Below are 23,861 nucleotides of genomic sequence, written 5' to 3'. Positions count from 1 at the left end.
AAAAAAAAAAACAAATGAGCTTTCAGGAGAATGGAGGGGCCCAATTTAGAAAAAAAAAAAAAAATTCTCAATAAATTAATGCTGATCCTATTTTATTTTTTTTTTTCAAAAAAAATTTGTTGGGGTGGCCACGGCCACCTCTGGTCGACATGTGGCTCCGCCACTGATCTCTGCCGCCTCCCTAGGCACCTTATTTTTGTCAGATTTTTCTCGTTTTTCTTTAACTGGGGTTCGTTGGGTTGTAAGTAACCTTCGAAGCCCAGGGTGTTGAGCTCGATGCCTGCATCCCGTGACATAGCATGAGCTTGTGTCGTAGGAAATTTCCTCCACACTCTGCGCTCATAAAAGGATTGACATAGAGCATTGTTGGACCCAAACCCATGAGCTTAAACTTTTGGGTTGTGAGGTGTCCTCAACATGCTATATTATAAGCTTACAAAAGGACTCTTCAAAGGTATTAATCTTTCAACAATTGGTATTAGAGCCAAGTTTAGTTTCTTGGGATGGGTGTCTGGTTTAAAGTTCTGCTGGGTCCCGTAACTTCTTTACTTGTGACGCTCTTGGAAATGTAAAAGGACTCATAAGCGATGGGGTTAGTTCAATGTGGTGACTTATACATAAGGGGGAGATTGTTGAGTATACGTATGAGTGTAAAAAGAATAAAATTCCAAATTAAAAACAGGGGAAAATTCAGAAAGCCCCCCTAAACTTTTAGCCGTTTTGACAAGCATCCCCTGAATTTTCAAAACTCTCACTTAGGCCCCTAAACTTTGGTTTGCTCTCACTTTGGACTCTTTTAACATTAAAGTCAAACAATTTGACTTTTTATACCCATTTTACCCTCCCCCAAAACTACATCGTTTTGTGTCCTAAAACTACAACACTTACCCAGCTCAAAATGATGTCGTTTTAGGCATTAATTTTTTTTTTTTTTTTTTTTTTTAAAGAAAAGCAAAATATTAAAAAAAATTAAAAAAATTAAATCAGGGTGGCTCCAGCCACCCCTTGGCCAAAATGGGGTGGCCGAACCACCCCATTTTTGGCCACGGGGGTGGCTGGGGCCACCCCCTGGCCAATCTGGGGGTGGTCGAACCACCGCCATGGCCAAGGGGGTGGTCCGGCCACCCCCTTGGCAAAAAAAAAAAGAAGGGGATCGGGTGCTTTTGGGGGTGGCCGGACCACCTCCAAGGGGCTGGGGTGGTTTCAACTAGCCCATACCGGCCGAATGGGGTGGCCAAAACTACCCCCAGCCCTTGGGGGTGGTTTAGCCACCCCCAAATGCACCCGATCCCCCCCTTTTGTTTTGCCTTTTGGGGGTGGCCAGACCACCCCCTTGGCCAAAAATGGGGTGGTCCGGCCACCATTTTGGCCAAGGGGGTGGCTTCAGATTTTGTTTTTTTTTTGGTACTGTTGAAAACGACGTCGTTTTGGCTTGGGTGGTGATGTAGTTTTGAAGCCCAAAACGGTGTAGTTTTGAAGTCCAAAACAATGTAGTTTTGGTTGAAGGTAAAATGGTTATAAAAAGTTAAATTGTTTGACTTTAACGTTAAAAGGGTCCAAAGTGAGAGTAAACCAAAGTTCAGAGAGGCTTAAGTGAGAGTTTTGAAAATTCAGGAAGTGCTTGTCAAAACAGCTGGAAGTTCAGGGAGACTTTCTGAAGTTCCCCTTTAAAAATATATAAGAAGTGTGAATGGTTAATATAGTATTGTTGGTCTCCAAAGGTATTAATCTCCCAACAACAAGCACATCTAACTATCAACAATAAAGAAATCATGCAACAATTTCAAAACATGAAAAGTCATTGAGGATAATTGAATAAATTAATAATATGTGTTTTGAACGATAATTATATTTTTTTCGAATTGTTTATTTATGTTTTAATATCTTTCCCTTTTTTCAACTCTATTTTTAATTTTGCCTCCTTTTGATCAAATTTCTACCTCCGCCACTAGGACCAAACAAAATTCATGACAGATATAAACATATTTAAAGAAATTTATACTTCGTTGTATACATTACACATTAATTTCTACATTTTCTGTATGGTTTAAAGTAGGATAAATACATATATTATTCATTGGAATTTTTTTCTTTTTTCTTTTTTGAAAGGTATATCCATTCAATATTCAGCAAACACCGGTGAATTTCAGATAAGGAATAACGGATTAGGTATGTATTCACCTAAAATCCCTCATTTAAGGATTTATATGCAACACTAAAAATATTTGGGTGCCTTTGTCTACTTGTACGTGGCACATGAGCACACCTTATAATAGTTGAATATGTATTACATTCAATCTCAATATTTTCAATAGCATACCTGATTATTAATAAATACTTCGATTTGGAATTTGTGGTAGCAATTTTCTAACTTGGTTACGTGACTGGATTTCATTTTTACATTGCAGTGCTAGGACTATTGTGTTGGCTACCTTGGAATCTCTTGGGTATTAAATATACATCCACTCCATTAATTTCATATCCTTGTGACAAATATTGATGAACTTTCTTACATTCTTCTTCAATTTATTTTCCCTTGTGCTAATCAATCTATTATTTTTCTTTTCATCTAGTTGAGTTAATGGTGTATTGACTATTGACTTATGAATCAAGCAAATATGTAAAATGAAATTGCTCCATCAACAAGCACGTGAACTTCTAAGTCAAAAAATGTGCCATAAAGTAAAGGAAATGAATGATGATCATGTTAATGAAGCCATCATCAAAGCCACCAAAGGAGGGCTTCTTGAGTTTATCAAGGAGATATTTGAAGTAGATGCCCAGCTTCTTGTGTCTGCAATTGATGATGCAACGGGAAGAGACACATTTTTTTGCGCTGTCCTACATTGACAAGATACAATTTTTAGCCTTATACACAAGCTTGATGCAAAAAAGTCAATTACAAATGCTCGGGATCAATCTGGTAGCACTATCTTGCACATGGCAGCGATGTTAGAACCTTCAACTACACGTGATCGCATTGCTGGGGAAGCTTTGAAGATGCAGAGCGAACTTCGTTGGTTTAAGGTTATATCTCCGGCCTAGTCTACATTTTTTCTAATGGGCTTACATTTTTCAGTTGGATGTTTCAAGTTATTTTACATCAAAGGAAATTAGTAGCATGTAATATAAGGCAACTTTCCCCTTTCAAATCTCTCTTTCCATTATTCCACATTCGATAAGCGAAAAAATAGAATGAAGTTGAGTATTGCTATCATAAACTAAATTTTATTTTCTTTTTGCATCTTTTAAAACAATGATTTTCAATCGTATATGATTTCAACAAGATGTTTTTTCAAAATCCACTTTTCTAATGTCATTTAGTATTTAGAAATAAGAGAATTAATGGATCACAAAAGATGCCACAAAAGGAAGAATGAGTTCATTTGCCTATTCATTGCTTCAATTTCTAATTTCTAATATTTGAGTTGATAGATGCAGGAGGTGGAGACACATTGCTTTCCTTGGATTAACGAAATTCGAAATAATCGAAATATGACACCCAAAGAACTTTTTACCCATAACCACAAGGACATGAGAGAGAAAGAAGAGAAATGGATGAAAGCCACTGTAACTTCCTGTACAGTGGTAGGAGCTCTCATTATTACCATTATGTTCAATGCAGCATTCACTCTTCCAGGCAGTAACAATAAAGACATAGGGTTTCCAATGTTCCCACAAAAGAAGTTATTGATGGCATTTATCATATCTGATGCATTATCACTCGTTTCTTCCTCAACTTCAGTATTGGTCTTTCTGTTAATCCTTACATCGCGATATGCACAAGAAGATTTTCATCTATCCTTGCCTATAAAGATGATACTAGGCCTTTTCACTCTTTTTTTCTCTATTGCAACTATAATGGTCTCCTTTTGTGTTGGTCTTTTCATTATGCTGCCTGGAAAATTATGTATTGTCATCCCTGTCACTGTTCTTGCTGGTGTTACTGTCATCGGGTTTGGTTTCATGCAGATTCCCCTTCTTGTCGACATGTTGAAGTCAACTGTCAAGGTATGGTCGGCTCTCTATGGTAGGAAAAGGAAACATTTGTCTTAAGCAATTTGTTTTGATATGTGATGTATTGTTCAATATAATTGGGTTACCTAAAGACAATATGAGTTACTATTTATCCCTTTTCGTAAATGAACAATTAGTTATCATTTTGTTTGTGATGTATTAAGCATATTGGTCTGACTCTCCACTGGTTTAGATCCTTTATGATCAACTAAAATGAACTGACTAATCATATATCCTTCGAAGATTTCTTTTCCTTTTTCTTTGTGTTGGCAATCTATTGAAAAACTTCTAGCTATAAATTTCATCAATAACAACATATATTTCTGTACCTTGCAAAGGACAATTTCCAAGAGCAAACATCTTTCTCATTCAAATGACGGATGTGCAACAATTAACATAGATGCCAATTTACATTATCCAAATTTAAAAGAAAAAAAAAAGAAAAGGAAATTGATAAATCCAATTTGTGCATATTTAATCTGTTTTTATATTAGTGTATATTTAATCTGTTTAGCGTGGAAGATACAGTTGTGACAGTTTCAAAGTGGTACTTTTGTTTTTTTGTTTTTTGTTTTTTGTTTTTTGTTTTGTTTTGTTTTGTTTTTTTTTTTTGTTTTTTGTTTTGTTTTTTTGTTTTTTCTCTTTCGGAAAAGAGAACTCTTATTCCTACTTTTTTTTTTAGTTAATTAATCCATGAAGAGAGTGTATTCCATATTTATTGAGACATCTAAGACATCGTACACTAGTTAAGAAAAAATAAAAAATAAAAACTCTTGAAACCTAAAGCCTTAATATTTACACCCAAATTTTACTCTTACACTAAAAAGAAACTTTCCCAAACAAATAAATAAAAGATAAAACCGATAACTTTACTTTAAATTTCTGAATTACCACGCGATTTGACAAACCTCTAAACTTTAAAATATCTTAATTTGAGTCCTTAAACTTTCAATTGCAGTCGATTTGAACCCATCCTTTAGATTTTAAACGTTAAAAGTGAGACAATGACGTTTATACTCCTGACTTTTTTATAAAATTTAAAATTTACCTTTAATTCCAAATTAAAAAAAAAATAAAATAACATAAAGTAAAAAAAAAAAAAAAGTGTTTCTTGTCTGACCAACAGTGGAATCTAGCTACAACCAGCGTCGGTATGCTGACCTACGGCTAGGTTCCGGCCAAACCCCGTCGTGGGTCTGCTGACCCATGATGGACCTTTGGCCGAGACCCAGTGTGGGTCACCGCCAGACCCGTGTGGGTCTAGCCTGACCCACAGGTCTTTTTTTTTTTTTTTTTTTTTTAATAAAAAAAAAATCAAGGATATTTTGGTATTTTTAGGTATTATTATTAGAAGTTAACGAATAAATATGACGGAGGGGTTCAAATTGACTGCAATTAAAATTTCAAAGGTTCAAATTAAGAGGTTTTAAAATTTGAATGTTTGTCAAATCGCGTTGTAATTTAGGGATCTAAAACGAAGTTATCACAAGATAAAAAGTGGGGCTTTCTCTCTAATCGCATGGCTCACGACTCAGAGACTTTAAAGTGGTGGCTACCTTCTTCTTTCTTTTCTTTCCTTTTTTTTTTTTAATTTTTTTTTAAGGTTGAACATATGATCGTCTTATAGGACACTAAGTCGGTTGTCGAGAGCCTTTGGTAGACAAATTAATTGTCCGTTATAATGTCACATTCGAACAAATGGAACACCCTGAGAAAGTGAAAACATAATATGTCAAAAATTTCATCTTATCCTAATTACCAATATAATCTGAATCAACATACCCAATAACACTACAATCAATACCACTGCCTCTGTCATAGACTTAACCAATATTTATAAGATCCCATAAATAACATGTATTTCATAGTCTACCAATGTGTCTTGCCAGAATTGGCCATGTATAGACTAAGAATACTACCTACCTATGGAATATCTGGACGAGTGTAAACCATAGCATATGTGATGCCTTGAGGTTAGAAATAGTTTTTTTAAACTCGGATAAATTTTAATTTATTTTTTAGGATCTCATAGGGGTTTAAATAATTTTTAGTAAATTTTGAATAATTGTAGAATTATTAGAAATACTTTACATTAATCGACCATAAAACATCAATTTAATATTTTTAAGGTTTAATGTCATCTTGAAGCTTGGACTATTTATTCATGCAATGATTTTATTTTATTAAAAAGAAAAAAAACTAAAACAGTTGATAAATTATTTTTGTTGAATTTTTGGCCATTTATGGAATTTATCAGAAAATGCTTAGTAATTAACACTAAAAAAATTATATTTTGATTCCAGAAAGTTCATAGTTGTAAAATTTGAATATATATATATATATATATATATATATATATATATATATATATCAAATTTTTGGCTAATAAAAAGGGATTTTCACATAAGGCCCAATTGATTCAATGAATAAATTAGAGAAAATTACCAAATGGGTTCATAAAATTAAGAAACTTATTTTTGAAGTTTTGGAAAATATTTTGGACTTAAGGAAAACGTTTAGGTTCTTGGAATAGACGATAACATTTAAAAACAAAATTTCCTTAATTTATGGGCCTAGTAAGCTAGTTTCAGGCCCAATGCAATTTAGAATAAATACATCCTAAGAGCCTATTTTAAGCCCACCATAAATAGGTTTGAGACGCAAGAATATTTGTTTTGGTTTAAAAATCTGTTTAAAATGCCTTAAAACAAGGCCCAAGAAGAGGATGAAACTTCACCGTATTGGACCCCAAAACCACCCAATCAAACTGGCCAACTTGCTCTTACAAAATTTAACTTAATTGTAAAAATACTAAGGGTTCATTTGGGATTGCTGCCTCAATAAGTGCGGTTTAAAAAAAAAAAATTACATTTTTAAAAATTATGTTTTTGAAATCACAAAGGTGTTCGGTAAAACATTTTACATAACAATTTTTTTATCAAATACTTGTTATGTGAAATTGTGATTTTGGTTTAAATTTGCGCATTTTTAAATAAGCACACCCTAACCTACTTATAAAAATTGAAGATTTTTTTTTTTTTTTCCTATTTTAGATTAAGTGTTTTTTAAATTGCAATATCAAAGACTACTTATTATTAAAATTTAAAAGTAACTGATTTTTGTAAACATAAATATCTTATATCTCACTACAAGAAATCAGGTCTTTAGGGGCGACTCTGTTTAGACGCTAAGTCCCAAAGTCGACGCTATTGATCAACATCGTCGATTGTTGGACACTAATAGTCCAATGCTAATGATCAATTGTTTGATCATTAGTGTTGACTCAATAGTGGACGCTAATGGTGACCCTTCAGTGTCCCCTAAGTCGACGCTAATGATGACCCTTCAGCGTTGACTAAGTCGACGCTAAAAGTCTTGTATTTTCGATGCTGATGCTAGAGTGAAAGAAAGATAAAGTCGACGCTAGTACTCCACTATTAGCGTCCACTTTGAGTGGACGCTAATTGTTCCAAAAAATAAAAAATAAAACAATCATCAGCGTCCAAACGAGAGTGGACGCTATTCGTCCCAAAAAAATAAAAAATAAAACAACCATCAGCGTCCAAACAAAAGTGGACGTTAATGCGTCTGACATTCTAAAAAATATAAAACATTATTAGAGTCAATTCGACCCTAATAATGTTTTTATTATTATTATTATTATTTATTTTTTTATTTTTTTAAAAAAAAGAAGAGCAATTTTAAAATATGATCCCTTGTTCAAAAGATATATAAATGATCCTAATAAAAAGTGAACACTATACTCAATTACTCTTACAAATATACAAATATATACATATTGGCATCCCATATATAAAGGTGAACACTATACTCTATTACTCTAAATTCAATAATAATATCAAGGAGAAGATAAAAATTAGTATGTAAAGTGATAATGATGGAACATTGTGATGATACTTAGACCACACAAAAAATGAGGAATTAAATGCTAATCCCATTTAGTTTAGACAAAATTTATTTATTTATTTATTATTATTATTTTTTTTGATAGGTGCACATCTCCAGAATGTTAAGAACAAAATTTTGTAACATGAACCTAGAGTGAGTAAATCGAATAGATCTCACAATATGTAAAGATTTTCTTTAGTTTGCCGAATGTCGCTTTTTACTATCTCAAACAAGCTGGTAGATTCGATTGTATATGAACAATCTATATTTTGGTAATTCTAAACTTAAGTGATATAAACTGGAGAAATCAAAATCATGCACACAACTTTGTCCAAGCTTCAATCCAAGAGCTCCAAAGAATCCTGTCATCAAGTTCTGATATTTTTCAGTCATGTGTCCTAGGATCCAACTAGACCAATGTAGCACCCAACTTCTAAGTAAACAAGGTCTTTCAAGTTCTAAAAAACATTAAGATAACTTTTTGGACAGTATAATTTCCTGAATATTATATAATATGAAATTGAAAGTTACCAATATCATGAAAGTTGCAACACCAAGATTCTCCCGCCGGAGTAGCTCAACACATCTTTGGGCTGCACTGGTTGTTTCCACTAAAATATAATCAAGTCCAGCACATGCCGTTGATATAGCAACATCGGATTTTGCTGCAAATAGAAAAACCACAAGTGAGTGCCAAGGTAAAAAATGATTAAGAACATTTATGAATTTGCTATCACTATAATACAAGGCAAAGAAAATATTGATCTTGTCACCGCCGACTAGGGTAATCTTTTTTTTTAAAAAAAAAAAATTACATTAATTTTTTCAAAGTAATTTTAATTTGAAATGTAGGATAAATTTAAAATTCTATAACAATTATAAGGGCATAAAAGACATTTTTTGGTAAAATATAATTCAGGTGATATTATTTTATAATTAATTAATAGCTTGAATTTTTAATATAATATATATTTAACATTTTAACGCCAACCCTAATGGATGGGGATATTGCATCAAATTAGATGTTCGATCGATCGATCGATTATCACGATAATGCACTTGAATCGATTGATTGAGATTTTCACGATTAATCGAACTAATGATCGATCGATTGATCTTATCATGATCAATCAGACTAATACACTAAGAGTAATCGGATGTTCGATCAAACATTCAATTGTGTCAAATTTGATCGATCATTTGATTGTCTTACGACCGATCAAACTAATTCACTTGGATCAATCGATTGAGATTATCACGATCAATTGGACTAATAATCGATCGATTGATCTTATCATGATCGATCAGACTAATACTCTATGAGTAATCAGATGTTCAATCAAATATTTAATTGTGTCCAATTGGATCGATCATTTGATTGTCTTGCGATCGATCAAACTAATTTACTTTGATTGATCGATTGAGATTATCACGATCAATCAGACTAATAATCGATCGATTGATCTTATCATGATCGATCTGACTAATACACTAAGAGTAATTGGATGTTCAATCGAACATTCAATTGTGTCAAATTAGATCGATCATTTGATTGTATCACGATCGATCAAACTAATGCACTTGGATCAAATGATTGAGATTATCACGATCAATCGGACTAATGATCGATCGATTGATCATATAACAATCAATCAAACTAATTCACTAGGATCGATCGGATGTTCGATCAAACATTTGATTCTATCATGATCAATCGAACTAATTCATTAGGATCGATTGAATGTTCGATCGATCATTTGATCATATCACAGTCAATCGAACTATTTCATTAGAATCGATCCGGTGTTTGATCAAACATTTAATCCTATCGTGATCAATTTAACTAATTCACTAGGATCGATCGGATGTTCGATTGAACATTTTATCATATCATGATCAATCAAACATTTAAATAAGAATAAGAAATAGAAAACTTCAATAATAATATAAAAAAATTAATTTTTCTAAGCATTTTAATTTAATAGAAAAATTTGTTTTATTTAAAAGAAAGAAAGAAAGAAATATATTTTTTTTTTATATAAAGTAAGAATAGAAAATAGAAAATAAAAATTAAAAAATTAAAAAAAAAAAATTAAAAATTCATCAATAACTAATATAAAAAAAAATAAAAAATGATTGATCGAACCTTCAATCATTTCAAGTTCGATCAATAATTCAATCTTATCACAATTGATCGGACTAATGCACTATGATCGATCGAACCTACATTCATATCAAGTTCGATTGATCATTTGATCGTATTATGATCGATTAGACTATTGCATTACAATTGATTAGATGTTCAATCAAACCCTCAATTATATAAAGTTTGATCATATCACGATCGATCGATTGAACCAATGCAATATGATCATTAGTTTTATTTATTTATTTTTTTATTTATTTTTTATTTTTTTACAAAAGCATTAGCGTCCACTAAAATGGATGCTAATGACATATCATCAGCGTCCACTTTGAAAGTGGCTGCTACTGAGGTAGCATCAGAGTCCACTAAAGTGGACCCTGTTGGTCGTTTAGTTTTATCTGTTTTTTATTTATTTTTTTACAAGAGCTTTAGCATCCACTGAAATGGATGCTAATGACATATCATCAGCGTCCACTTCCAAAGTGGACGCTACTGAGGTAGCATCAGCGTCCACTGTAGTCGACTCTGATAATCATTTAGTTTTATCTATTTTTTATTTTTTTATTTTTCTACAAGAGCATTAACATCCACTGAAATGGATGCTAATAAGATATCATCAGTGTCCACTTTGGCTACTGAGGTAGCATTAGTGTCCACTATAGTCGACATTGATAATCGTTTAGTTTTATCTATTTTTTATTTTTTATTTTTATTTTTCTACAAGAGCATTAGCGTCAACTGAAATGGATGCTAATGAGATATTATCAGCGTTAACTTCCAAAGTGGACGCTATTGAGGTAGCATCAGCTTAGTGGACGCTGTTGATCATTTAGTTTTATCTGTTTTTTTATTTTTTTTACGAGAATATTAGCGTCCACTAAAATAGACGCGAATGACATAGCATTAGCGTCCATTGTAGTCGACACTGATAATACACTATCAGTGTCGACGTTTGAATTCCCGCGAGTATATTAGCGTCGACTTATTAGCGTCCACTCTAAAGTGGACACTAATACTTAATTTTTGGGTCGACTATTAGCATTCACTTTTCATACTCACCTATTAGCGCCGCCTTCTGAAAGTCGATGCTAATAGGTGATCATTAGTGTCGACTTCACAGTCACCATAATGAGTCGCCCCTGATGAGTAGATTCCTTGTAGTGTCTGCTTATGTAATTATGATAATTGCATAGATATTGTTAATGTAGGAAGAAGAAAACTCAGTAGTCTTCTCCTTGAAGGACTCTGTAACCGATGCTGCCCCCTCTCTTTTAATGATTTCATCAATCGATCTCCTAATGATGTGTTGTGGGAGGGTCTTCAAGTTCGGAGGATACTAAGGACGACTATAATACTTCTACCGATGATGGCGGTGCCAATATTGCAAATGATGTCGAAATCAGCAAGAGTGCTAATGACAGTGAGGAAGATGGTGAAGATGGTGATTCATTTGACATAACTTTATAACTTTTTAGTACTTCAGCATTGTAAATTGTTTTGATAAAAAAATTTTAATTTCCTAATCAAGATAAAAACGTAAATTTGCCAAGGGAGTGAGTGATGCAAGCCAGTTTTATCCATTTTGGTTAAATTCGCATCTGACGAGTTTTACTAAAAAGATTATATCTCGAGTTTCGGATATCTGATTTGAGCAAACTTGGTAGTGTTGGAAAGCTAATTCAAAGATTTACAAAGTCATGTTTCAGAAGCTTTGGTTATTGTGAACCCACCACGCCACCGCTGCATCAGTGAGCAAATAAATTTAAGGTGTCAATTATGTGTCCTGTGAACTGATTGTTTGCTTTTGATGGACATTATTAATCTTTGGTTCTGTAATTTTCCTTCTAATGTTGCAACTTCTTTTAGGTTTGAGATAGTCTCTGATGCACGTTTCAATTGATCACTTGTTGGTTTTGCAATTATTGCCTAGTTCTTATTGGCGTACAGATTCCTCTCATTTTGTCTGATTTCATGACATATGGCTGTCTTTATGTTGCCTTATTGAGTGATATTTAACGTTAATTTCTAACGTACCCACAAAGTATTTTGACAAATGATAACTTTCATTTAGTAGCATAAACTATTACTCTGTCACCATTACAAATAAGGCCCTTTCCAATTCCAAATTAACCATGAAAATCTCTAGGCTTACTACGCTTTTACCCTCATCCCATTGGTCAAGCCCGAGGAAACTTGGATGGGGATGGCATGGCTCGGCTCTTCTGACATGGTCTGCTACTTAATTTGAGCTTAATGTATCTTTAGCCTCGTACAGGTTGCCTTAACTAGAAGCCCATTTAAACTGCCATGTTATACATCGATCAACCAAACTACGATTGGGCTATTGATCGAACCTTTTTGTCCCTCGTTCAAATGATCTACTTAATCATTGGAGAATTAGTTGGGACCATGCGTTTATCATCTACTTAATTATTGGTTTGTTGGAGGATGGAGTGTTATTTCAACACCAAATATTTGAAGGAATGGATCCTATCCATTTCTTTTGTTAGGCCCAAAAATATTAATATTGGGACAAAATTGTTCGATCATCTTGATTTTAAATTGAGACCTTTTTGTCTCCAATTTTGACTTAACCCGCTCCTCTCCATTTCGAGTCTTAATTTATATTTGCATCCTCGTAATTAATGAGGCAAATTTCACCCCTTCGTATATGTGGAAGATCATAAATCTTGAATTAATACCTAATTCAAATGGTAATAGCGGCGATATTAAACAAATCTTAAAATCATTTAAAATGTTAATTAATTTTGGTTATTGGGGAGATAATATTATTACTTTTAGTGTATTATTAGTGTTGATGCTTATTATTGTAATGAAAGTTTTTGGGCTTAAGAAAGTTCCTTTAGCTTATAACTTAACCATTTTTTTTTCCTAATTCTCACGCTAATCTTTATGACTACATAATAATTTATTTATTTATTTATTTTTTACAAAATAGTCCTAAAAAATAATGGCAAAACATATAAATATTAATAACAAAAAAGAATATAAAAAAGTGAGTCCAACGATGACGGTTGGGTAATCAAATTAAGCCAACATAAAAAAAAAAAAAAAAAAAAAAAAAAGAAGTCATAAAATACTACTTGTAACAAATTTCCCCACCCTAAAACAATCCCTCAAAATATTACATCATTGTCAAAGTCCACCCCCACCCCCACAAACTACCAATTGTGTTAATAATATCCTTCCTAACTACCAAAGCAATGTCAATTTCGCTTCAAGGCCAGCGAAAGATGTACACAAAAATAATAATCTACCCTCCAAACTATCAAAGCAAAATGAAAAAATTTCCCCTATATAATTTTTAATAAGACAAAAATACCCTTAAAAATTTGAAAAAAAAAAAAAAAATTTAGTATTTTTATTTTTATTTTAGTAAGGGTAATTTTGTCATTTTTTTTAAATTAGGGATACATTGTCATTGCTTTGGTAGTTTTGGGGGTAAATTGTCTCAATTGATAGTTTAGGGGTAGATTTTTATTGGGGCGGTAGTTTGAGGGGATTAAGTGAACTTTATCCTAAATTTTTTAATAAGACTAAAATATCTTTATAAATTTGAAAGAAAAAATTAATTTTTTTTTAAAAAAAAAGAAAAGAAAAAAAGAAACGAAACAAATTAACACGACCTCTTTGAATTTTCTTTCTTTTTCCATTTTCTTTTATTTTTGGAGTGATTTATTGTTTGTTGGAATGCTTTGCTTTTAGCTCTAATATTGGATTTGCATCTGAACTTTGTAATCCTTTTTAGCTTGTCATATGCTCTCTTCTTAATAGGTTTTATCAAATTATTTCATTTGTAAGTTTTTCACCTTGTTTTAGAATCTGTGGAGTCTGCATTTAAGAAAAAATAGATTTTTATGTTATGTTATGAGCATTGTATCTTATGACAAATCCTAATATCATTCTTTCTGTGTTGTTGGTACATTAGACTATTAATTAAATGATTAAATCCATAATTTTTTGTAAATTGAAATTTTCAAAATAAGAAGTAATTTAACTTGGTAGGAGAGCTTCAAACCTCGTCTCCCATTTATGAATTATTTCTTAAGAGTTCAAATTTTTCCCAAGCAAGATAGCCATAACAATTGGTTAAGTCCTTCATCTTCAAATCAACCTCATTTCTGAGGCTGCTTAAGCTGGTGTTGAAAAAGCTGTGTACTTAAGGAACCTTTAATCTTATCTTTTTGGAAGATAGTCAAGTGTGAGACTAACAGGATTTAATTTGGAAGGTGTACAATTTTTGGTTCAATTTTTTGTGTGGAGTAAAACAAATGCATGTGAATGGTCATCAGACATTCAATCTTCTTGTGACATAAAAAGATCAATCAAAAGGTCAAGTTGGTCTCATTTATTATAGGCAAACAAAACAAAGGTTGGTATACTAAAATATACAAATACCCTAAGCGTTTCTCCACGAGTGAGTAGAACTCAATTCTAGATTAGTAAGTACAGCAGCCTGACAAAGTGGAAGCGAGTAAAACAATACAAGAAGAAGGATAAATAATTCTTAGATCTTGAGTCTATCATGGATCTGAGAATTCTTCTCAAAACTATAGAGTCTATCTAAGGTTTCAAGGAAAATATGAAGAAAACTCCTCTGAGTAATTCTTATTGAAAGAAAACTGATCAAATAATATAAACGGTCTTTTCAAGAGGCTATAATCATCTATTTATAGCCCCAAGACCCCTAGTACTAGGAAAGAATGGAATTAGGGCTCCCACAACCCTAATCCTAGTAAAACAAGTAAACTAATTCGGTTTAAAACAAATAACAGTGAAAAAATAACATAGAAGGCCCCAAGTGCGCTCGATCACAGGTATATTGTGATCAATTGCACTACCAGGGACTTGTACGCTCGATCTTGCCCTCGTTCGCAGGTTCAGTCGCAGTTCCAGGGGCTTGTACGCTCAATCATGCGCTCGAGCGCGGAAATAGGGGGTATCGGTCCCAATTCTAGGGACTTCCTTTTCCAAAACAGGGGAATTGCGCTCGATCGCAATCAAGGTGTGATCAATCGCAGTTCCAGGGACTGCTTCTTTTGCTACGCGAGTCTGGGATCGTGTCACCATCTTCTAGGGCGTCTTCATACCTTTATCCATTCGGTTCTTCCTCATATACTCCCAAGCATTGTAGTCTACATCATCCTCCCCATGTTGAACAGAATTCGCCCTTGAATTCGCATTCTCCTTCGACGAATCTTCCATAAAGGGCACAAGATGCTTGACATTGAAGACATTAGATGTCTTGGTTTGGCTGGGCAATTTCAACTAATAAGCATTGGGGTTAATCTTCTTCACAATCTCCACCGAACCAATCTTGCGAGCCGTTAATTTACTGTACTCGCCAATAGGAAATCTATCTTTGGTGAGCACCACCCACACAAAATCACCTTCTTCAAATTCCACAGCACCCCGCTTCTTGTCCGCATCTGCCTTGTACTTGGCCGTAGAGTCTTCGAGGCTCTTGATGGTTAACTTGTGGCCCTCTTTTATATGTGCAATAAGGTCCTCTACCTTGGTGTGTATGCACTTTAAATCAAGAAAAGGTGCTAAATCCAGTGGTGCCCATAGATTGCTCCCATAGATAATGGTGAACGGACTAAGGCCGTACTCTGGTTAATGGATCGGTTGTAGGCAGACTCAACTTGGTACAACTACTGGTCCCATGACTTGAGGTGTTCACCCACTAAGCTTCTCAGCAACGCCCCCAATGACCGATTAACAACCTCCGTTTGCCCATCCGTTTGTGAATGGTAAGCGCTACTGAAATCAAGTCTCGTGTGAGATAACTTCCACAAGCACCGCCAAAAGTGGCTAAAGAATCGCGTGTCGCGGTCGGAAACTATGGACAATGGAAGGCTGTGGAGGCGGTATACTTCTTGAAAATATAATTGCGCCACGTTCACGGCATCGGCAGTCTTTTTACATGCAATAAAATGAATCCCTGATAGAGAGACACACCTTCTACATGTGAGGGAAGTACTACAAGTGCTCCGAAAAGAGAAGTTCTACGCATCACCGGCCAAGTGCTCATTCATGACAGATTCGGTGCTTTTTCTTGGCGATGTGGTGTCTAAAGATGGGTTGGCAGTGGATGAAGCAAAAGTGGCAGCCATTTGGGATTGGCCCACCCCTACAACATTACACAAGGTAAGAAGTTTCCATGGGTTGGTGTCCTTTTATAGGCGTTTCATTCATAATTTTAGCACCATCATGGCACCAATCACGAAGTGTATGAAGACGGGGAAATTCTCCTGGAGTGAGGCGGCTACCGAAGCATTTGAGTTAGTTAAACTCAAGTTGACGACGGCTCCACTACTTGTCCTTTCGGATTTTGAATTGCCATTTGAGTTGCATTGTGATGATTCCAAGGTCGGCATTGGAGCGGTTCTGAGTCAAGGTGGAAGACCGGTGGCATTCTTTAGTGAAAAGTTGAGTGGTTCAAGGCTCAACTATAGCACCTATGACATGGAGTTTTATGCATTAGTGCAATCATTGAGGCATTGTAGTTCCTACCACGCCTACAATGACTTTATCTTGTACTCGGATTATGAGGCGTTGAAGCACCTCAATAGTCAAGATAAACTCTCCTCCCAGCATGCAACGTGGGCTACTCCTTCACCATCAAACACAAGTCGGGAGCTTTGAACAAAGTGGCCGACGTCCTTAGCCGTAAGTCGACACTCTTGGCCACCATGGCAAATGAGGTAATTGGTTTTGACCTTTTAAAGGATTTTTTATCAACTGACCCACTTTTTGGCCCAATTGTTGATGATGTGTTGTTGGAAAATCGAAGTGATTTTGGGCTGCATAATGGGTTCCTCTTCAAGGGCACTCAGCTATGCATCCCTGAGGGTAGTCTTCAGTTGCTGATTATTCAAGAGCGCCATAATGAAGGGCACATGGGGCAGGACAAAACTTTCCAGTTGGTCGCGGAGAAGTTTTATTGGCCAAACATGAGAAAGGAGGTGGAGAAGTTCATGCACTGCTGTAGGGTGTGCCAAGTATCAAAAGGAGTGGCTACAATGCCAGTTTTTATATGCCACTACCTATTCTGGAGGGTTCATGGACTAATGTGAGCATGGACTTTGTGTTGGGTTTACCACGGACCCAAAAAGGTAATGATTTCATCTTTGTCGTAGTTGATCAGTTCTCTAAGATGTTGTAAATGAGTATGTCATCAAAGTATAAGACGACAAACCTCCCAATAAAATGCCAAAAAGTTTGGTTCATCACTCTCATGAATGTGCTAGGTGCATTAGATAGTCCGAACGGCATTATCAACCACTCAAAGAGTCCCTCCCGCGTTTTAAACGCTGTTTTCCACTCATCACTTGGTTGCACCGAATTTGATGGTACCTACTCATTAGGTCCAGCTTGGTGAATATCGTTGCCCTACTCAATTGATCTAACAAATCATCCAACCGGGGAATAGGGAACCGATATCTCACGGTGATCTTGTTGATGGCCCTACTATCCACGCACATCCTCCATAACCCATCCTTCTTAGGAGTGAGTAAAGCCAATACCGCATAAGGACTCAAGCTCTCTCGAATGTGTCCTTTAGCTAATAACTCCTCCACTTGTCGCCTCAACTCTTCAAGGTCCTTAGGGCTCATACGGTAGTGTGGGCGGTTGGGTAGACTCGATCTTGGCACCAAGTCAATTTGGTGTTATATGTCACAAAGAGGAGGTAGCTCATCAAGTAATTCAACTAGAAATACATCTACAAACTCTTCGACTAACCCCTTGGCTTCTTCCAGCACCTCTTCTATCTTCTTGCCTTCTTTGCCCACTAGTAAGTACCCACAATCTGCTTCTAACATTTCCTTAACGAACTCATGTTTGGCCAACAATGTTTGACCCGCCCCGGTTGAAGGTTTGAGTCATTTTCCCGAATTGGGTAGGAGAGTGAGCTTCACATTGTCCATTAAGAAATTGTATGTGTTCTTCCTTCCGTCATGATGTGCATGCCTATCATATTGCCATGGCCTCCCGAGTAGTATATGGCATGCATCCATCGCTACCACGTCACACCACACCTTATCCTTATATCTCTTCCCAATTGAAAAACTCACAAGGCAACGTTTAGACACAATTACCTCGTCCCCTTTCTTGAGCCACTCCAAGCGGTATGGTGTAGGGTGCTTCTCTGTCGCAAAGCCCAACGTTCGAACCGCTTTTTCAGGCACTACATTCTAACAGCTGCCCTTATCAAAAACAAGTTTGCACCCCTTTCCTCCAACCGTGCAAATTGTGTGGAAAAGATTATGGCGCTGCCCATTGTCTCTTTCCACCTTCCGAGGTGTATAACAAATCCTTCTCACCATCAATAAAGGAGTGTCATCCCTAGTGGCAAATTCTTTGTCGGCCCCATCGAAGTCGTCAAAATTTGCTTCTTGCTCTTCTCCATCGCCTTACTCATCAAAAGTTTCTCCCGAATCGACGAGTAGGGTCTTCCTATACTTCTCTCCCTTGCGACAATCCGCCATCCGGTGGCCCATCTCTCCACAACGAAAATACCTTGGCCCAGTTGCAACCCCGGGTCGGCTTGGCTGCCCTATGAGGGTGGAGTTTTTACTTAGGCCAGTCAATTGGGGAGGGGGTTCCTGAGCTGTGAACGGAACCCTTGACCGGTTGTAGCTTCCTTCGCCGCCACGCCCAAATGAGTTGAAGGAACCTCGTGTCGATGCCTTCTCAATTAACGACACCCTTTGGTGAGCCTCCGACACCTTGGCGGGGTCAAATAGGTTCAATGTGTCAATAATTTGTAGAACTCTTCTGTGATGAACTTTAGATTTCAAACCTTGACTCCAATTTTGCAGCCGTTGATACATGGTTCGTAGGTAATTGTGGGGTAAAAAGGTGGGTCGCATCTTTCCCAACAATTGCTCCCAATTGTTGAGCTTTTTCTTGCCCTTGCGTGCCCTAGCTTGCTTCAATTGCTCCCACCATGCCGCAGCCCTTCCCCGAAATTTGGTTGCGACCAAAGAAACTCACCGATCTTCCAGTACCTCCTTGAAGTCGAGAATCTCTTCAAATACCGCCACCCAATCCAGGAATTCTTCTGGTTCAAGACCCCGGTGGAATTCTGAAATTTCAAGTTTGAATCCGCTCTCCCATCGATTATCATGAGCTTGTGCAGGGGGTCAACGGCCCTGTGTTCAGTGCTTCGCAAAAGGGTTTGCAGTTCCATACTCATCATCGTCTTCTTCCTCCTCCTCAGACACGCGTCGTGGGGGTCGACGTAGATGCCAGTCATGGAGGTGTGCGTTGGCTAGCTGGGTGGTGAGGGCTTCAATTTGATCCCTCATAGCCACAATCTGCCCTTCCTTGCACCTTTTCGGTGTCACCTCATGTTCTTCATGAACTGAATTGTCGCGTTCATACATGTCGTGCAAGCTTGCAAAGCGGTTGCCCTTCCTCCCTTTTGTGTTTGGAGCCATGGAAAGTGACTGAGCTCCGATACCAACTGATGCAGCCTGACAAAGTGGAAACGAGTAAAACAATACAAGAAGAAGGATAAATAATTCTTAGATCTTGAGTCGATCAAGGATCTGAGAATTCTTCTCAAAACTATAGAGTTTATCTAAGCTTTTAAGGAAAATATGAAGAAAAGTCCTCTGAGTAATTCTTATTGAAAGAAAACTGATCAAATATCATAAACTGTCTTTTCAAGAGGCTGTAATCATCTATTTATAGCCCCAAGACCCCTAGTGCTAATAAAGAATGGAATTAGGGCTCCCACAATCCTAATCCTAGTAAAACAAGTAAACTAAGTCGGTTTAGAACAAATAACAACGGAAAAATAACATAGAAGGCCCCGAGTGCACTCGATCGCAGGTATAGTGTGATCATCGCACTACCAGGGACTTGTGCGCTCGATCTTGCACTCGTTCACAGGTTCGGTCGCAGTTCCAGGGGCTTGTGCACTCGATCATGCGCTTGAGCACGAAAATAGGGGGTATTGGTCGCAATTCCAGGGACTTCCTTCTCCAAAACAGGAGAACTGTGCTTGATCGCAATCAAGGTGCGATCGATCGTAGTCACCATCTTCCGGGGCGTCTTCACACCTTTATCCATTCGGGTCTTCCTCATATACTCCCAAGCATTGTAGTCTACATTCATAAGCCTGCACAACCCCTTAATCGGAGGGAAAACAACAAGGTCAACAACCAGTGGTTCAAGGCCAATTTATATATACAGCACAAAGAAAGGCAACCTAAAAAGACTTGGCCAACCATTTATTAGAGATAGAATTATAAAACCTACTAAAGAATTAGCCCTTGCTCGATCTAATCCATAAGATGATACATTTCAGAGAGCACATAATCTATACTTGTAAACTTAGAATAGAAGATCGATCTTGCAATTTGTCTCACACCAAATGGTGTTCAAGCTCGGCTCGTTTAAATCTTGAGCGAGTTCGAGCACAAGCTCGAGTTCGTTGAAAATGTTATTCAAGCTGAGTCAGGCTCAATTGGAGCTCAAGTTGGGCTATTAAATTCTTTAATGTATGATCCGTGTAAAGTTCATTGTTTCAACATTCATCTTGTCGGGAGTGCGTGAAAGGGTTTGGGTGGCCAACATTATGGCATCTGCAGCCAAACGTCTGGTGTAAATGATACCAAAAATCAGCAAACTAGTTCCTATTATGCATACGTAACTATTGGAACCAAACTAGTTTGGATGGGGAGACATCAGACTGGTAGATTGGATGGAAGGGTTCCGGTGGCCAACCATGGAGAGATGGATTGAATTTCGTAATTTTGTTTTATATTCATATATAGGATATTTTAGTAATTTTGGTATAATTCTTATAGGATCATATGTGTTGACGGTGTTGTTACCAAGCTAAAGAATAAGAATATTAATTTCATTCTCAATCTCCGTTTGTTTCGACATAAAATGCTTTTCGCCAGAAAATATTTTCAGCAGAAAATATTTTCCTAAAAATTGATTTCCTAGAAAACATTTTACGGTGTTCACAATTATATATATATTCATTAAATCATATTAAACTCTAAATTACGAAAATGTTATGACCTGTGTTATGACCTAGTCTTGGAGGTGTCCTAATCGAGTTCCGCCATGACCCCCCTGCGACTCGCTCGGGACTCGTCCAGACTCGATCGGGACCCTGCCTAGATTGGCCATATCGGGACCTGAATATGAGATTTTTTTTGTAATTTAGAGTTTAATATGATTTTGCATACAAGCCAAACACCAGAAAATGTTTTATAGGAAATCATTTTCTAGGAAAATATTTTTCGTCGAAAATATTTTTTGACGTCTGGTCTCGATCTAGTCCCAGCGGGGTCCCGAACAAGTCCCGATCAATTCCCGGTGGGGTCTTGATCATCTCCTGGTGGGCACTTGACTGGACAAGTCCTGGTCAAGAGCCCATCTTAAGATTTGATTTTTTACAAGATAAACTCCTAAAAGGATTTTTTTTTTTTCCTTCTTAAAAATTTTTATTTCGCCATTCCTGTGAGGTTATCAATTATTCTTTATTCTCTCGATCTCTAATATTACTAGCTACTTAATTAAGCCCATCCTTTAAAGTTGAATCCCGATGCATGTGATGGTTCATTGATGGGGAGGTGCAGGTGGTTGGAAGTTGGAGGAGCAAATGATCTCATGCCTTACGCAACATTCACATTTGAGTGATGAATGCTTCTCTTACGTCACTGAATGGAACATTTCCTTTGGCATTCATTCATTTCACAGAAAACTAAAATGTGAAATGAAGACTTTTCTTAGCTCCCAACTCATTGGAGAATCAGTTGGGACCATGCGTTATCACCTACTAATTATTGGTTTGTTGGAGGAAGGAGAGTGTTATTTTAACACCAAATACTTGAAGGAATGGATCCTATCCATTTCTTTTGTTAGGGCCAAAAATATTAATATTGGGACAAAATGTTTCTCATCATGATTTTAAATTGAGACATTTTTGTCTCCAATTTTGACTTAACCCGCTCCTCTCCATTTCGAATCCTAATTCATATTTGCATCCTCATAATTAATGAGGCAAATTTCAACTCTCCGTATATGTGGAAGATCATAAATCTTGAATTAATACCTAATCCAAATGGTAATAGCAACGATATTAAACAAATCTTAAAATAATTTAAAATGTTAATTAATTTTGATTATTGGGGAGATAATATTATTACTTTTAGTGTATTATTAGTGTTGATGCTTATTATTGTAATGAAAGTTTTTGCACCTAAGATAGTTCCTTTAGTTTATAACTTAACCATTTCTCTTCTAATTCTCACGCTAATCTTTGTGACTACATAATAATTTAATTTCAAATTTTTCTGCAAAATAGTCTTGGAAAAGAATGGCAAAACATATAAATATTAATAACAAAAAAAATTAAAAAAGTGAGTCCCACGACGACGGTTGGGTAAACCAAATTAAGCCAACATTAAACAACAACAAAAAGTCATAAAATACTACTTGTAACGGATTTCGTCACCCTAAAACAATCCCTCAAAATATTACCTCATTGTCAAAGTCCACCAAACAACACCCCCCCACCCCCCGCGCGAGGTGGCGAACAAACTATCAATTGTGTTAATAATATTCCCCTAACTACCAAAGCAATGTCAATTTCCGTCTAAGGCTAGCAAAAAGACGTACACAAAAATGATCTTAAATTTTTTAATACGACAAAAATATCGTTATAAATTTGAAAGAAAAAATTAATATATTTTTTTTTTAAAAAAAAAAGAAACGAAAAAAATTAACATGACCTCTTTGAATTTTCTTTCTTTTTCCGTTTTCTTTTATTTTTGTAGTGATTTATTGTTTGTGTGAATGCTTTGCTTTTAGCTCTAATATTGGATTTGCATTTGAACTTTGTAATCCTTTTTAGCTTGCCATATGCTCTCGTCTTAATAGGTTTTATCAAATTATTTCATTTGTAAGTTTTTCACCCAATCTTAGAATATGTGGAGTCTGCATTTAAGAAAAATTAGATTTTTATGCTTTGCTATTAGCATTGTATCCTATGGCATATCCTAATATTTTTTTTTTTGTGTTGTTGGTATGTTAAAGTATTAATTAAATGATTAAATTTATAATTTTTTATAGATTAAAATTTTTAAAATAAGAAGTAATTTAACATGATAGCAGAGCAGACTTCTAATCTCATCTCCCATTTATGAATTATTTCTTAAGAGTTCAAATTTTTTCGGAGCAAGATAGTCATAACAATTGATCAAGTCCTTGATCTTTTGATCAGCCTCATTTATGAGGCTGCTTACACAGGTGTTGAAAAAGCTGTGTACTTAAGTAATCCTTAATCTTATCTTTTTGGAAGATAGCCAAGTGTGAAACTGACAGGATTTAATTTGGAAGGTTTACAATTTTTGGTTCACTTTTTTGGGTGGGGTAAAACAAATGCATGTGAATGGTCATTGGTCATCAGACATTGAATGTTCTTGTGACATGAAAAGATCAATCAAAAGGTCTTAAATAGCTTTTGTTACTTTAGATCTGAACCGTTCCTCATTTATGAGGCTGCTTACACAGGTGTTGAAAAAGCTGTGTACTTAAGTAATCCTTAATCTTATCTTTTTGGAAGATAGCCAAGTGTGAAACTGACAGGATTTAATTTGGAAGGTTTACAATTTTTGGTTCACTTTTTTGGGTGGGGTAAAACAAATGCATGTGAATGGTCATTGGTCATCAGACATTGAATGTTCTTGTGACATGAAAAGATCAATCAAAAGGTCTTAAATAGCTTTTGTTACTT

At 35.8% G+C, this 23,861-nt stretch overlaps 2 protein-coding genes across 2 annotated transcripts in view; both read left to right on the top strand.

Annotated features, from left to right (window-relative positions):
- The window catches only part of LOC132171583 (uncharacterized), a 10,195-nt gene extending 6,357 nt beyond the window's left edge, over positions 1-3,838 (top strand). The window contains exons 4-7 of the mRNA XM_059582947.1: positions 2,110-2,169; positions 2,409-2,447; positions 2,574-3,027; positions 3,442-3,838. Of these exons, the coding sequence (XP_059438930.1) occupies positions 2,110-2,169; positions 2,409-2,447; positions 2,574-2,593 (119 nt within the window). The 3' untranslated portion in view covers positions 2,594-3,027; positions 3,442-3,838. The remainder of the gene's footprint in view (positions 1-2,109; positions 2,170-2,408; positions 2,448-2,573; positions 3,028-3,441) is intronic.
- On the top strand, positions 2,692-4,056 carry LOC132171573 (uncharacterized). The gene is made up of 3 exons (XM_059582936.1): positions 2,692-2,792; positions 2,868-3,027; positions 3,436-4,056. Exons 1-3 carry the CDS (start codon positions 2,692-2,694, stop codon positions 4,054-4,056), a joined length of 882 nt encoding a protein of 293 aa, XP_059438919.1.
- Positions 4,057-23,861: the final 19,805 nt, after the last annotated feature.

Source organism: Corylus avellana, chromosome ca1 (genome assembly GCF_901000735.1).
Source record: "Corylus avellana chromosome ca1, CavTom2PMs-1.0".
NCBI lineage: Eukaryota > Viridiplantae > Streptophyta > Magnoliopsida > Fagales > Betulaceae > Corylus > Corylus avellana.
This window is presented reverse-complemented; position numbering and strand designations above follow the sequence as displayed.